The sequence below is a fragment of the Drosophila willistoni genome (assembly GCF_018902025.1).
Source record: "Drosophila willistoni isolate 14030-0811.24 chromosome 2R unlocalized genomic scaffold, UCI_dwil_1.1 Seg167, whole genome shotgun sequence".
In the NCBI taxonomy this organism is placed as follows: Eukaryota; Metazoa; Arthropoda; class Insecta; order Diptera; family Drosophilidae; genus Drosophila; species Drosophila willistoni.
The window spans coordinates 16301489-16314036 of NW_025814050.1; the positions used below are offsets into that span (position 1 = coordinate 16301489).

The window sequence follows — 12548 nt, forward strand, 5'->3', positions numbered from 1 at the left end:
TTGGCGCAAAAATAATTTGAACATTTACAAATCCAAGCATAGACAATAAAAATTGTATTAGGAGAAAATTATTATCCAATTTTTTGGGGGAAACCATTCTCAAATGGAAGGCGGTTCGTTTCACGTTTACATTACATCTTTCCATAGATTAGTTTTCATATTTATATATGTGTGTATATATCTATAAAGATATAGATAATGCGATATATATATATATATATAAAGTATGGATAGACACTAAAAAAAGAAAACTGGACATTAAACTAGAATGACGTCGCTTGTGGTCTTTAACTATTATTCCGCTTGCCACGTTGCTCTTTACGCCAGGCATCGATGCGCTGCTTTAACTCAATATTTGGTATCAACATCTCCTCGGTGAGGGGCTGACGATTAAAAGGATCCGTGCAACTATTAAGCAAATGTCGTGTTATAATAGCACGATCCATAACAGTGCCTGAGGGTAACACTACTGGATCTGACATTAAAGTATCCATCAAGGGATCCTTAAACTCATCAGGTGCATCGGCACACTCATCTTCAGTCTGTTGATTGGTTACTGCAATTGCAAATTGGTCAAATACAATGAAATTTACTATATTCTATATGCTTTTCTTCAAAACTTACCATAGATCTCATGGGCCCTTTGCGTTAACGCCTTAAAACGCTCCACTTCAACGGCTGAGCGTAGGGCTAGACGTTTGATTCTTGAAGCCGCCTCATTGCATATATGCACATCAAAGGAACGCTCATCGGCAGCCAAGGCCTGAGCGAATCTATCACAGTCCAAGTGGAGATATATATCAAAGATCTGGGCAAGTAAACTACGCGGTTCCCAACCATATTTGGCTGGATTCTTTACTTTCAGATCATTGCATTTGGGGCCAGCTAATTGTTTTAGATTAAAATTAAGCATAGAGCTAAGACGATCGACCAACTCAGCGCGCATAAAAGGTTCTTTAATGTCACTCTGAAAAAAATAAATAAAAATTATATATAATATATCTATATACAACAAATAGAGAATGGAGTTTCGTAGCAAAATATCTCAAGTTTTGATTGCTGCTAAAGTAAACATTTGCCACAACTTCAAACATTTAAATGGGTTTTTGTTTGCACTTACAGTTAGATAGTGAAACAGATCAACTGTCTCGCGTGCCAGCGTTAAATAGGAGCGACATTGACGCTCATCTGTTGCCAATTGCGTGAGACGACTCTGTTGTTGCTCGGCGCTCATTTTAGTTAAATTCTGCTTGTCTGACAATAATTGTTGCGTCAAATGTATACGCTTCAAATTCTCCAAGCATTCATCGAGCAAGAATGTAGTATCATTCATCAGCATATTGACAAATTTAACAAACTGATTGCCCACACGCGATTCACAAATGACTGCCTGACGATGTATAGGATTTTCCCACATTGATTTGAACAAATGGCTAATATGGTATCTAAAAAAAAATAAAGAAACATTTTTAATAACAATTACTCGGAAAATTTAAATCTCTCTGTACCTTATGGTAAACTTATCATAGAATTCAGTGCTTTGACCCGTTGTCTCTACATCCACATAGAATCTCATTAGAGCGCTAACCAAGGCATTTTGGGCTAGCTCATGGTTCCACATCTGCAGAATATAAATTATTAGATTTAATCAGATTTCATAGCCTTTGTACTTACCGCCGTATTGACCGAATTAGCTGGTTTTAATGAGAAGACAAACATCACCTCAACCAGTTTGGCTGTCACATATGGATTTTTAATCAGATGCGAGGCACACACACATGTCAATAGCCAGGTGATTATTGAATGATCAATACCCTGACGTATATCCACATTGGCATGCTGCATTGTAAACAATATAAATTCAGCTATATCATCGATATACCATTCGGGCAGTGCGGAAAATGCATCAGTCGGTTTTAGTTGCTGCACAGGCAACTTGGATATAAATGGCCCTTCAATGGGCCGACCCTCGAATTGGTATAACATAAATTCGCAAACAGTTGAATAGAATTCAGTGCATCGTTGCAATAAACCAGAATCCAATAATGTAATCTCACTGCAAGTTTTTGATCTAAAAAAAAAAAGAGAAAACAAAAAATAAGGTATTAAATAAAATTCAATAAACGGCAGAAGCTTATCTCTCGTTAGATATCCAAATTAGGTTAAGATAGGTGGTAATTGGTATAGAGAGTATTACGTATTATTTCATTTAGTCCACATCAAATGGCTTTTGTCGAGATTTACTAGCCTTCTAGTGTACCTAATGGAGTATCTAACACCTTTACTTTACTAACCTGTTCAGTTTTCTCAATTGCTTCTCCCAACGCTCTTTGAACTGATTATTCCGATTGGCATAACGTGAATTAACCCAATGTGGTTTGGTGCGATCCAATTCATCGATGAGCTTCTGCAACTCCTTGATGGCACGGACTTTCTGGCGGTACCGCTGAATGGCTGGCAAATAGCCTAAATGATGTGCCTGAAGGGTGAGAAACCAGCATTGCGTTTGAAAATTGGCCGTCTCTGCGGACGGTGAATTGTATTCACGGGCCACAAAGCTTTTATATTCCTCTTCGTTATAACGTATCTTTGTATCCTGTTCAATGTTGATCAATGAGTTCTTATGATAATGGAAACTTGAATCAATGCGATCCAATTTAATTTTCACGGATAACTGCTGAAGGACACTCATTAAATTGATGACAAAACCATCACGGGCCAACAATTTCTCATCACTGGCAAATTGAACACGTCTATCATTGTGACGTAGAACTCTGCCAATATATTCCAAAGTTTTCAAACGACTGCTGGCATTAACACAAAGCGAATGAAACACTGTATGCATGTGAGTGCGCATAGAATGAAGTTCCTGCAGAAAAAAGAAAACCAAAAAATTATTAACAATTGTTAAAGATAGAGCAAAATAGTTAAACTTACCCAACGTAATCTTGAAGCGGCTGCCTCTTCCACTTTATTTTTAGTACTAAAATCGGCGAATTTCACATTCTCCTCGGCAAACAGCGAGACCGAAAGGAATGGACCCAAAAAACTACATTTGACTATTTCTCTACCGGCGATTTTCGTACAAATTGGTGGTATGAAATTCGGTTGCTTGGCCACCAAATCGGCAATGGGCCGTACCGCACCAACTTTAATGACGACCAATTTGGCCAACCATTCAATTTGTTGCACATTGATTTTCGATGTGCAGATATTCCGCTGCATGCCGGAGAAGAGACCACGTAGAACTTGGCCAAAGATTGCCTCAAATGTTGAAGGATTCTGATAAGTCTGAGCCACCAAATCAATTAGCAATGATTCACTAACTTTATCCATATACATTAGCTCCAGCAATGTGGACTGATCCATGGCATAATAGAGATTCGGATGGAGACGATCGGTAAGAACCAATACGATCATTCGCATTATATGTCCAAAGGCCAAAGGCAGCACAGTGGGCGGAGAGGGAGTTGAGGTATAATTGGATAAATCATTTTGATAGTTTTGATAGCATTTGATTAAATACAACATGACATTGTGCTTTGTAGTGGTCACTATATTTAATACAGATGGTGCCAAGCATTCAGAACTAGATGGACCTGGAGCACCAGCTGATGCTGATGTTGTAGCAGTAGCAGCAGCCGCAGGGGTAGCAGTAGCAGCAACAGCACCATCAGGTGCCGTGACTGGTACTTCCGATGCGGAGGCTTCTCCCTCAACATTGGCTAAAATCTCTTGCACTTCTGTATCATCGGATTTAATTTTTTTGGCAGATGAAAACTCTTTCTCATCACCGGAAGCTATATGACTGCCCTGTCCCTCCTCCAATTCATCATTGTAGATCTTTAGAACTGTTTCCATAAGTATATTGCATGTAATCGTTTCAAAATCGAAACGAAATTGTGGATATTGCTCTAGAAAGCTGGCAGTTTGGGCACAAATAATGGAGCCCGAACCAAATTCATTCCAAGTCACATTAAATATCTGTGAGAGGATTTGTTCATTCTGTTCTTCCGGAGATTTGGTGGGTTGTGTTTGATTTGGAGGCGACACAACGCTTTCCACAGAGCGCTTACTAAGCTCAATGGATGGAGGTAACAATGGAACTGGCTCTGCTGTCGGCACTGATAAAGCTTTTGGCGGTGTGGAAGACATTTCCACATCTAATATTGGTGTAGAGGCTATGGATTTCATGTCCACATCCATTTCGCTGCCATCTTTTCTATGCAAATCCGGCAAATTTATGGGTTGAGTAGATTTCTTTATTTCCAAGTCTTTCGCTGTTGCAGGGGCAGGCGGCACTGAAAGTGGAGCGACAGTTTGTATAGCACTTCTGGCAGCCAAAGTCCGCAAGCGGCGAGCTCTCATCTGCAAGAGGGGATAATATAAGTCAGTTTATGATTGAATCTTGATGTATAAGTTATTTTACCTCCTCGGCCGTTAATTCTGTGACTATAGATAGATCCTCAACCTGTTGGGGTTGTGAGGAGTCTTCAGTTTTCTTCATTGTTAGCTGCTGCTGCTGTTGTTGTGGTTGTTGTTGCTGCTGTTCTAGCTGATTGCCTTCCTGATCCTGCTGCTGTTCTTGGTCTTGGTTTGGATCTTCCTCTTCGTCCATGGGTTTTTGTGGTGGCTCCTCTTCCGGCATTTCAAACAGATGCGCAATTTGTTGCTTTTGACGGCGTAGTTTTATATAAATTTTCTCTTGCTTTTAGGTGAATGAACTAAACAAGACAAGTAAAAAAAAAAGAAAAATAAATAAAATTCAGAAAAACAGAAAAAGAATGCGATAGAGAGAGAGAGAGAGAGAGAGAGAGAGAGAGAGAGAGAGAAAGAGAGAGAGAGGGAGAGACCGAGAGCAATGCCAATGGCCAAGTTCAACCGAAGATGATGATGAATTTGCTTTTGTTGTCTTTGTCTTTGTTAACTACGCACTAAGAAGGAGCTGCAGTCGCTGCATATCTGGGACTGACCTATGACAAAGCCATAAAAAAGAAACCAAGTCCCAAAAAAAAAACGCATCAGCTGCTATTTATAGCTTTTATATGGGGGTAGCTTTTCACCCCATGGCCCAGAAGGGCTAAGGAGGTAGTTAAGTGTTCTTATATAATATCTATAAACCTGATATCTTTTAAATCAAATATAAACATTCTACTTCATCCACTTCGATTGCATTCATGGTCGTTGGTCTTGTTGTCTCTTATCTGGGGGCAAGTTCACCCCCACCCTAGAAGAGCAAACCAAAGCGAAATTCAATCACTCACCTTTCTTTTGAAATTGCGGTGCAACCAAATTCCAATTTCTAAGTTTATTTCACTTTTTCCTTAATATTTAAATCTAAGCTAATGTTTCGTTTTCACCAGACGCAATAAGACTCGAGACGGGGGGGTACACACTCTTTTCGGGGCCGGGGAAGAGAGTCACAGTGACACGCAAAAAGAAAAAAGGAAAGAAAAAAATTTCTCTTTTGTTCTGCCTTTTTGTTGTTTTCGGGGGGCAGTTACCGTTACGTTTGCTAGACGACTACAATTTGATTCTGCTACGGAAATTTAAAACACAATTGTTTTGTTTTGAATGTTTATGTTGTTGATTCTGCCCCCGTCTGCTACTGAGAATTGTTAATGTTAATAAATTTCAATTTTGACTTTTCTGTCGTATTTTTTCTCTCGCGTCCGTCGAACTCTTGAACTAGAACCGATTCAGAACCAGCGCTACAAAACTAGCCAAAGGAACTAGTTCAATATTAGGGCTGCTCATGCTAGTGATCGTAAAAAAATAATATATTTTTTCAAACAAAGTCGAACTAAAGTATTGTAAATACATTGTGAATTTAATCGCCAATACCAGGTAGCCGACATAATTTTTTTGTTCAGTTTTTTCTCTATATTAAAACTGGATCAAAATCGTGTCATAGTCCTTATTTGTTTAATATATATTGAATCATTTCTTTGATAATCGTAATAGTTACTTACATATTGTGATTTCACACTTACCCATGCTTTTATATGTAATAGAATTTAAATTAAGAAATAAATTGAATTCAATTTGTCTTTCCTTTAATTGTTTTAAATGACGTTTATAAAAATAGTAGTTTTAATTATGTGCATATGTAGTTTCTTTTGATTTGGTACCTGGTTCAGTTGGTGGAATTTGTTCTCTGAACGGACTCACTTTGATGGAATCAGTTGACAACAAAAACTGAGCTCAATTGTATGCCAACCCTGGTTAAAAATACAAAAACAAAAAACTAAATAAATGGGATGGACTTTTGTTCAACAAAAGAATATAATTTACTTCATATTACAAATGTGTTTACAATTACATGGAACCTAAATTGGAAAGATAATCTATAAACCTAAAAAGAGCAGCTCCACCCACTAAAAATCCGTGTATCGCTGTCGCAAACTCTGACGTTTGGCTACATGATGCATCTAAATTTAAGAAAAGAAATTAATTCGTGAGGATTTGCATTTGAAATAAATGAGTAGCAATTTACCAAGCGCTGTTGTCGTCTCTCCCGATTCTTTTCGTAGGCCTTGAGCAAGGTGGGGCATGTGCGTCGAATAAACTCTTCGGATTCCCAAAAGAGTCCACCTTGATTTTCATAGCGTAGTAAAAATTCCACCTATGGAAAACAAATATCGTTTAGAATTTAAGAATGTAAATAATATCGAATATTAATTAGTTACTTTGCCCGCCTTGGTTTCCTTGCCAAGGATCCGTTCAATACCATTTTCTGCCTTAATGTGGGTATAGTAATCTTCATCGGTATCATCGATTGATGCCTCTTCGTCGACCATCATCTTGGGAATATCCTCAATGTTAAGCAGACCATCACGTAATCTTTCGCCATTCTGTTCAACGCGGCGTACAAATGTGAGTGGATGCTCTTTTAGATAATCCTCCGCTTCTGCTATAGTTTTGGCCAAATCGAATTCCTCTTCTTTTTCTTCGTTGTTGCTATTCTGATCCTCTGCTTCCGTATCCTCTTCCTCATCGTCATCTTCTTCGTATTCATCGAAATCCATGCCATCACAGCTTAAGTTGTTGTTATTATTACTGGCAGGGGTAAAGGTATCATCGTCGACTTGTGTTGCTTCACTTCCTCCAGCTGCCGCCTGATTGGAACGGCGTTTCTTCTTCTTCACACGGTTGCCGCCGTCATTTTCTTTGACATCGGGATGGAATCGAACTTTCTTATTTAGGCGAGTTTCAGAGGCGGAGGCGGATGAGGTGGATATGGTGGTAGTCGATGATGACTCTTCATTACTGCTATTGTTATCAACACCAGCACTGGCATCCACCTCCGCCTCCGCCTCAGCTTCAGCCTCGGCCAGTGTCGTTTCTTTGAGGTTCTGAGAAATGAGTTTCACTTTTGTTTCAAAGGCAGAGCAGGTTGTGTTTGAGGTGGATGTGGCATGGGAATTGGAATTGTTGACAATGGCCATGGAGCTGTCATCTCCCGCTGTCGCTGCACTGGTGGCTGCTTCAGTCTTTTGTTGTTGTTCCCGTTCTGTCTCAACCATCACACACTTGATTTGCATGGATTTGTCGAGCGAATCACTACCACCGGAATCATCATTGGACTTGGTATCCATATGTGTGTTAGGGTCTGCGGGTATTAGGCCTAGCCTTTTGTTCTAAATTTATGTTAATTTTAGCTTCTTTGATATTTCAACTTAATTCTCAACCTATTTTGCCAACTAGTGATGTTACAAATATCGATACATATCTTGCATATCGATATTCAAATCGATATGTAAGTATATCGTTGATATCGATATTCTACTTTCTCGGTTCGAACATCTTCATCCAACATTCAACATCATCGAACTCCAATCAATGAGTCGAACCACGCACCAACGTCGAACCAATGGTGCCAGCGTCAAACCAATCACTGACCCTTGGCACTTCGACTGACCCTTAGCACTTTCGACTTAGGCCTCAGCACTGAACAAATTTAGGTAGGGTATTCGTGGAGAGTTTTGACTTTTTGAAGCATTTCAGCCCTTGTATATATCATATTCTAAATAATACTTAGTAAAGAATTTAAATTTAAAACTATTAACATAATTTTTTTTTGCAATTTAAGCGATAACTATTAATTTAATAAAAATGCGTCATAATTAAGGGCGAAATATAAATCGAAATTAGAAGCAAAATGGATAACTACACAGTAATCTTCCTAAATCGTGAATATACTCTTGATTCCAATATTACCTCATTATCAAGTGATTTTCCAGTAACAACAACGATATAAGTTTTATTTTTTTGATTTTTTTTTATTAACAATTGTTTGTTTTTTGTACATTTTCTTTGTTTTTTAATTAATGCCATAAATCTGTGTGTGTGTGTTGGTGTGTGTGTGCGCGTAGTAAACAAAACTAAGTTATATACACTATTTCATGTTGTTGAATTAAAGGACTATTTCTAGTATATGTTTAGATATATGTAGATGTATATACATATGTGTATATATATACTTATATGCGTATCAAAGGCGGTTGCTGTTTTTTTGTTTTTTTTTTACATTTATTTAAGTTTTTGTATACTCTTTAGTTTTCTATGTTGTTGGTTTTGCTCTTTTGTTTGCTTTTTGTATTGTTTAAAGTTTAAACTATTTAATATATGGCCCCGCTATTCCACATGTGTATTCTTTTCGTTTGCTTAAAGATTATGATAATAATTTTTGTTTAAATCTTTACATAAAACCCAAATGAAAGAAAGAAAAAATTGAAACAAACAAAAGAAAAACCATAATTTTAGAACTAAATTACGTATAATATGTATTAATAATTAAATTAATCTACAATTTAAGTTAAATTTAACGGTGTGTATGTGTTTGTTGCAGTTGTACAAAAACCAAAACATAAAAATTAGATTGCAAATATTGCAAATTATTTTTTAACTGATAAGTCCCTTTTTTAATTTTTTGTTTGGTTTTAAAATTTTTAATTTGTTTGCCTTTTATTTCTGCTAGATTTATCATATAGTATGTATATAGTACCATATTCATTGCATGATATACGATTTTTTGTTATAATTATTTCTCTTTTTTTTAATTTTTAATATTTTTTACAATTATGAATAATCACAGTTCCCATTGAAGAAAAACAGAAAAAATAATTTGTTTAAATTTTGAATTTTCTTTCCGTTACATTTTTGTGTTTTTATTTTTGAATAATTTTTTGTTGTTGTAGATTTCTTTGAAACGCTTTTGAATCTTGTTGCTCTCTTGTTACCTATTTAGTTTTTGTTTTGTTATTTGAGGTTAGGTTTTCTAGCCAATATTTTTAATTTATGTATATATATAAATTTAGATATAGTTTATATTACAATTTAAATTAAGTTATATTCTTTTTGCACCGTTAAAAATATATATATATATATATATATTTGTATATATATCTAAAGTATTCGAAAATGTTTTTTTTTGTTTATTTTGTTTTTGTTTTGTTGAAGCTCTTAAATCTATAAAAAAAACTTAATTCTAAACCAAGTTTCAAGTGCAGGAACTTTGTCCAACTTTATGTGTGTGTGTATGTGTGTGTGTGTGTTAGTGACAATAGAAAACAATTCTTGGAAGTTGGGGGAATTCCCCTTTGGTGCTTAAAAACAAATAACCTGACAAATTCCTAAAAAATAACCGAAAAAAAAAATGTGATATTTATAGAAACCAGTAACAACAAAATAATAGCCAAAAAATATTTTCTTCTTTGAAATAAAAGAAAATATTTCTCGCAAAACAAAAATATTGGTTAAATAAACAATTCTAGATTTTTGATTACTTTTTTGTTTTAAGAAATAATTTGCAAAAATTGGTTTATTTTCTGGAAATGACTTTGCCCGTTTTGGCATTGACCAGTATCATTTTGTTGGTCTCGGCATCTGCTGTGGCCACTGGAGTGGTGGGAGTAGACTCCGTTGCCGCATTACCCCTAAGTATACGACGACGCAGACGATCGCTGATATTCTCCGCCCGTTGCGGTTCCTCTTGCTCGGGCTCGGGTTCCGGTGAAGGTTTCACACTCAATTCCCCATCGTTCTTGTAGAGAATCAACTTTGTGCATGTTTTCTTGGGAGGAGCGTTCTGTTCTTCTGTCGATGTTTGTTGCTGCTGTTCCACTGTTGCTGTGGTCTCCTCCACCTCCATGCGCTGGACATGATTGGCATTGGCCACATTCTGTTGATTATTGTTATGCTCTTCAATTTCCGATATATCCACCTTCTGTTCGGCATTATCATGGCCATCTGATTCTTGTTCCACACTGATTTCCAACTGATCATAGCAAGTATAGAATTCCACGGATTTCAGTTTCTCACTGGCATTGAAATGCACGATCGTATGCTCTTCTATCTCTGGCTCCTCGGTGGCGGTATAATCACAATGGGCACACTGATGGGCACCAGGTGGTGGAGGATTGATGCAGGCATGCTTTTGCAAATGCTGCTGCAGTTCATCATGCTGCTGGGTCTCGTATGGACAGTGGAGGCAACGTTCGGGAGCCACTGCCGATTGTGGCATATCAATGGAGCCGGCTTCACTGCTGCCATCGGCAGCTAAATCACTGGTGGCCACTGAAGCAGACGTTGACGGTGTCGAGCTACTATGACGCTCTTCATCTTCCTCGGCTTCCTGGGCCTTTGGTGGTGTGGAATCACGCACCATGGCTCCACCACCGCTGCCCGATTCCAATTGCTTTTTGAGCAACGAATTTTGCCCATCAAAACTGTTGCCAGCAGCAGTTGCTGCCGTACTCGATGGCGATGATGAGGTCACTCCGGTGAGACTTTGCTGCTGTAGTTGGACTCCCAACTCATTGTCAACCACCCAAATGGTTTCGGCGGCTGTAATCTGCAGTAATTTGGGTGCCGGATACTCCAAATCCTCTTTGCAATTCTTATACAATTGCTGGCATTTCTCCTGATAGTGCGACATGTGAACGGCTCGATGCAATTGTAGCGAAGTTTCGGCCACTGCGCGATACTCACAGAAGGAGCAGACATAGACTTCATCGCCCTCCTGATCGTTGGGCTCGTGGGCGGCTAAATGCTGCTCCAACTCAAGTTTAACATTTCGCTCATCATTGTGCTTCTGGGCAAAACGTGCCGGACATCTGGGACAGTAGCTTATTAATTTATATTGATATTCTGGTGGCAATTCCTGTTGTTGCTGCTGTTGATTGAGAGGAATCTCCGTGGTGGGTGGTTCCAGTTGGAGTTGACTTAGATCAATCGAGAGGGGCGTCGATGTAGTGGGCAAATGTTGAGCCGCTGCCAACTGCAAGGCCACACTAAAGTCCAGACCCAACGATGAGGTGGAAGCAGTTGTGGTTCCTCCTGTGGTGGGTCCTCCCAATTGCTGTTGATGCACGGTACGCATATGACTGCTCAAGTGTTGCTTCTTGGCGCACACAAATGTGCACAGACGACACTCGTACTGGGTGGGCTTATGCAGTGAGACGTGATAGTTCATCTGGGACTTACTCTCCGATATGTAAGGACAAACGGGACACTTTTGTTGCTTGCTCTTGGTATTGGAACTACCTTGATCGGGACCCAGGCGGGTTATCTCGATTTGATCATTCTGCTGGAGTTGAAGCAGCTCCTCGGCACTGCCATTGGAAACGGCTGCCTTGCAGGCTGCTGCCCAAATGGCGGCCACTGCTTGCAGATCCTGTGAGGTATTGGCACCATTTACCACAGCCGCAGCACTGGCCGAGAGTGGGGAATGAAGTAGTTGCTCCAATTGTTTATTCACTAACATTTGGACATTGTTTGCTGATGTATTGTTGGACTTGGAATTGCTCTGGTTTTGATTCTGATGGTTGTTGTTGTTGTTGTTGTTGGTGGTAATGTGAGATTGGGACTCATTGCTGGCACCGGCACCCAATGGACGATAAATGGGCGGTGCCTTTGTTGCGGCATTGGCACTACGCTCAAGGGTCTCGATCCGTATATCCCCGGAATGCTTTAAGCGACAATGCCGCTGTGGATAAGAAGGAGAAAAGGGAAAATCTATTGGTTAAATTTCGATTTCAATTCCAGTTGTATTTATATGTATGTATGTATGTATATAATGTATGTGTGTGCCATGTGTATGTGTTTGTGTGTGTGTAAATGAGTTTAGCCCCATCGGAAACCACCCGCACCGTAAATGGTTCTCTTCCCCGTTTTCTTTCCGGGTTTTTCTCTTTAGGGGAAGGGGTTAGCTTTCGTGGTAAAATGAAATATTTTTTTTTTTTTTAATTTAAGACAAAAAGCAAGCAAATTATAAAGGATATACTTTCACCAAATGATTTTCTTATTAACTAAACGGTATTGATGTATAATAAATATGACATAAATATAGCAAGACCAGACACCACACATTAAACATTACAAAAAATAATATATTTATTGATATAGAAAACAAAGGAATTAAACAAACAAAAAAATATTTACCAGCGCAGCGTAGGGGGGACTAAGGACATACAAAGATGAAGTTTCTGATCGGGTAGAGTACATGGGAGTACATATGTTTTTTTTTGTATGTGTGTGGCTATGAT

At 38.4% G+C, this 12548-nt stretch overlaps 3 protein-coding genes across 8 annotated transcripts in view; all 3 read right to left on the minus strand.

The window, feature by feature from the left end:
- Nucleotides 1–118: 118 nt before the first annotated feature.
- LOC6642344 (ubiquitin conjugation factor E4 B) lies at nucleotides 119–5698 on the minus strand. The gene is made up of 9 exons (XM_002065138.4): nucleotides 5265–5698; nucleotides 4430–4724; nucleotides 2938–4368; nucleotides 2295–2869; nucleotides 1675–2071; nucleotides 1509–1621; nucleotides 1121–1445; nucleotides 625–967; nucleotides 119–556 (listed from the first exon to the last, which is right to left on the minus strand). The coding sequence occupies exons 2-9, from the start codon at nucleotides 4646–4648 to the stop codon at nucleotides 288–290; spliced, it is 3672 nt and encodes a 1223-aa protein (XP_002065174.1). The 5' UTR covers nucleotides 4649–4724; nucleotides 5265–5698; the 3' UTR covers nucleotides 119–287.
- A 554-nt stretch (nucleotides 5699–6252) lies between these two features.
- Nucleotides 6253–7718, minus strand: LOC6642345 (chromatin-remodeling ATPase INO80). The gene is made up of 3 exons (XM_002065139.4): nucleotides 6690–7718; nucleotides 6497–6625; nucleotides 6253–6431 (listed from the first exon to the last, which is right to left on the minus strand). Exons 1-3 carry the CDS (start codon nucleotides 7596–7598, stop codon nucleotides 6378–6380), a joined length of 1092 nt encoding a protein of 363 aa, XP_002065175.2. The 5' UTR covers nucleotides 7599–7718; the 3' UTR covers nucleotides 6253–6377.
- Nucleotides 7719–9717: 1999 nt separating this feature from the next.
- Nucleotides 9718–12548, minus strand: part of LOC6642346 (serine-rich adhesin for platelets) — a 37782-nt gene continuing 34951 nt past the window's right edge. For 3 of the 6 annotated variants that reach the window (XM_023175900.2, XM_015178346.3, XM_047010794.1), the window contains exon 7: nucleotides 9719–11989. In XM_023175900.2, the coding sequence (XP_023031668.1) occupies nucleotides 9824–11989 (2166 nt within the window). In that variant the 3' untranslated portion in view covers nucleotides 9719–9823. Of the gene's footprint in view, nucleotides 11990–12548 lie in introns of all 6 variants that reach the window. The other 3 variants (XM_023175899.2, XM_002065140.4, XM_047010795.1) reach the window with 2 other exon arrangements.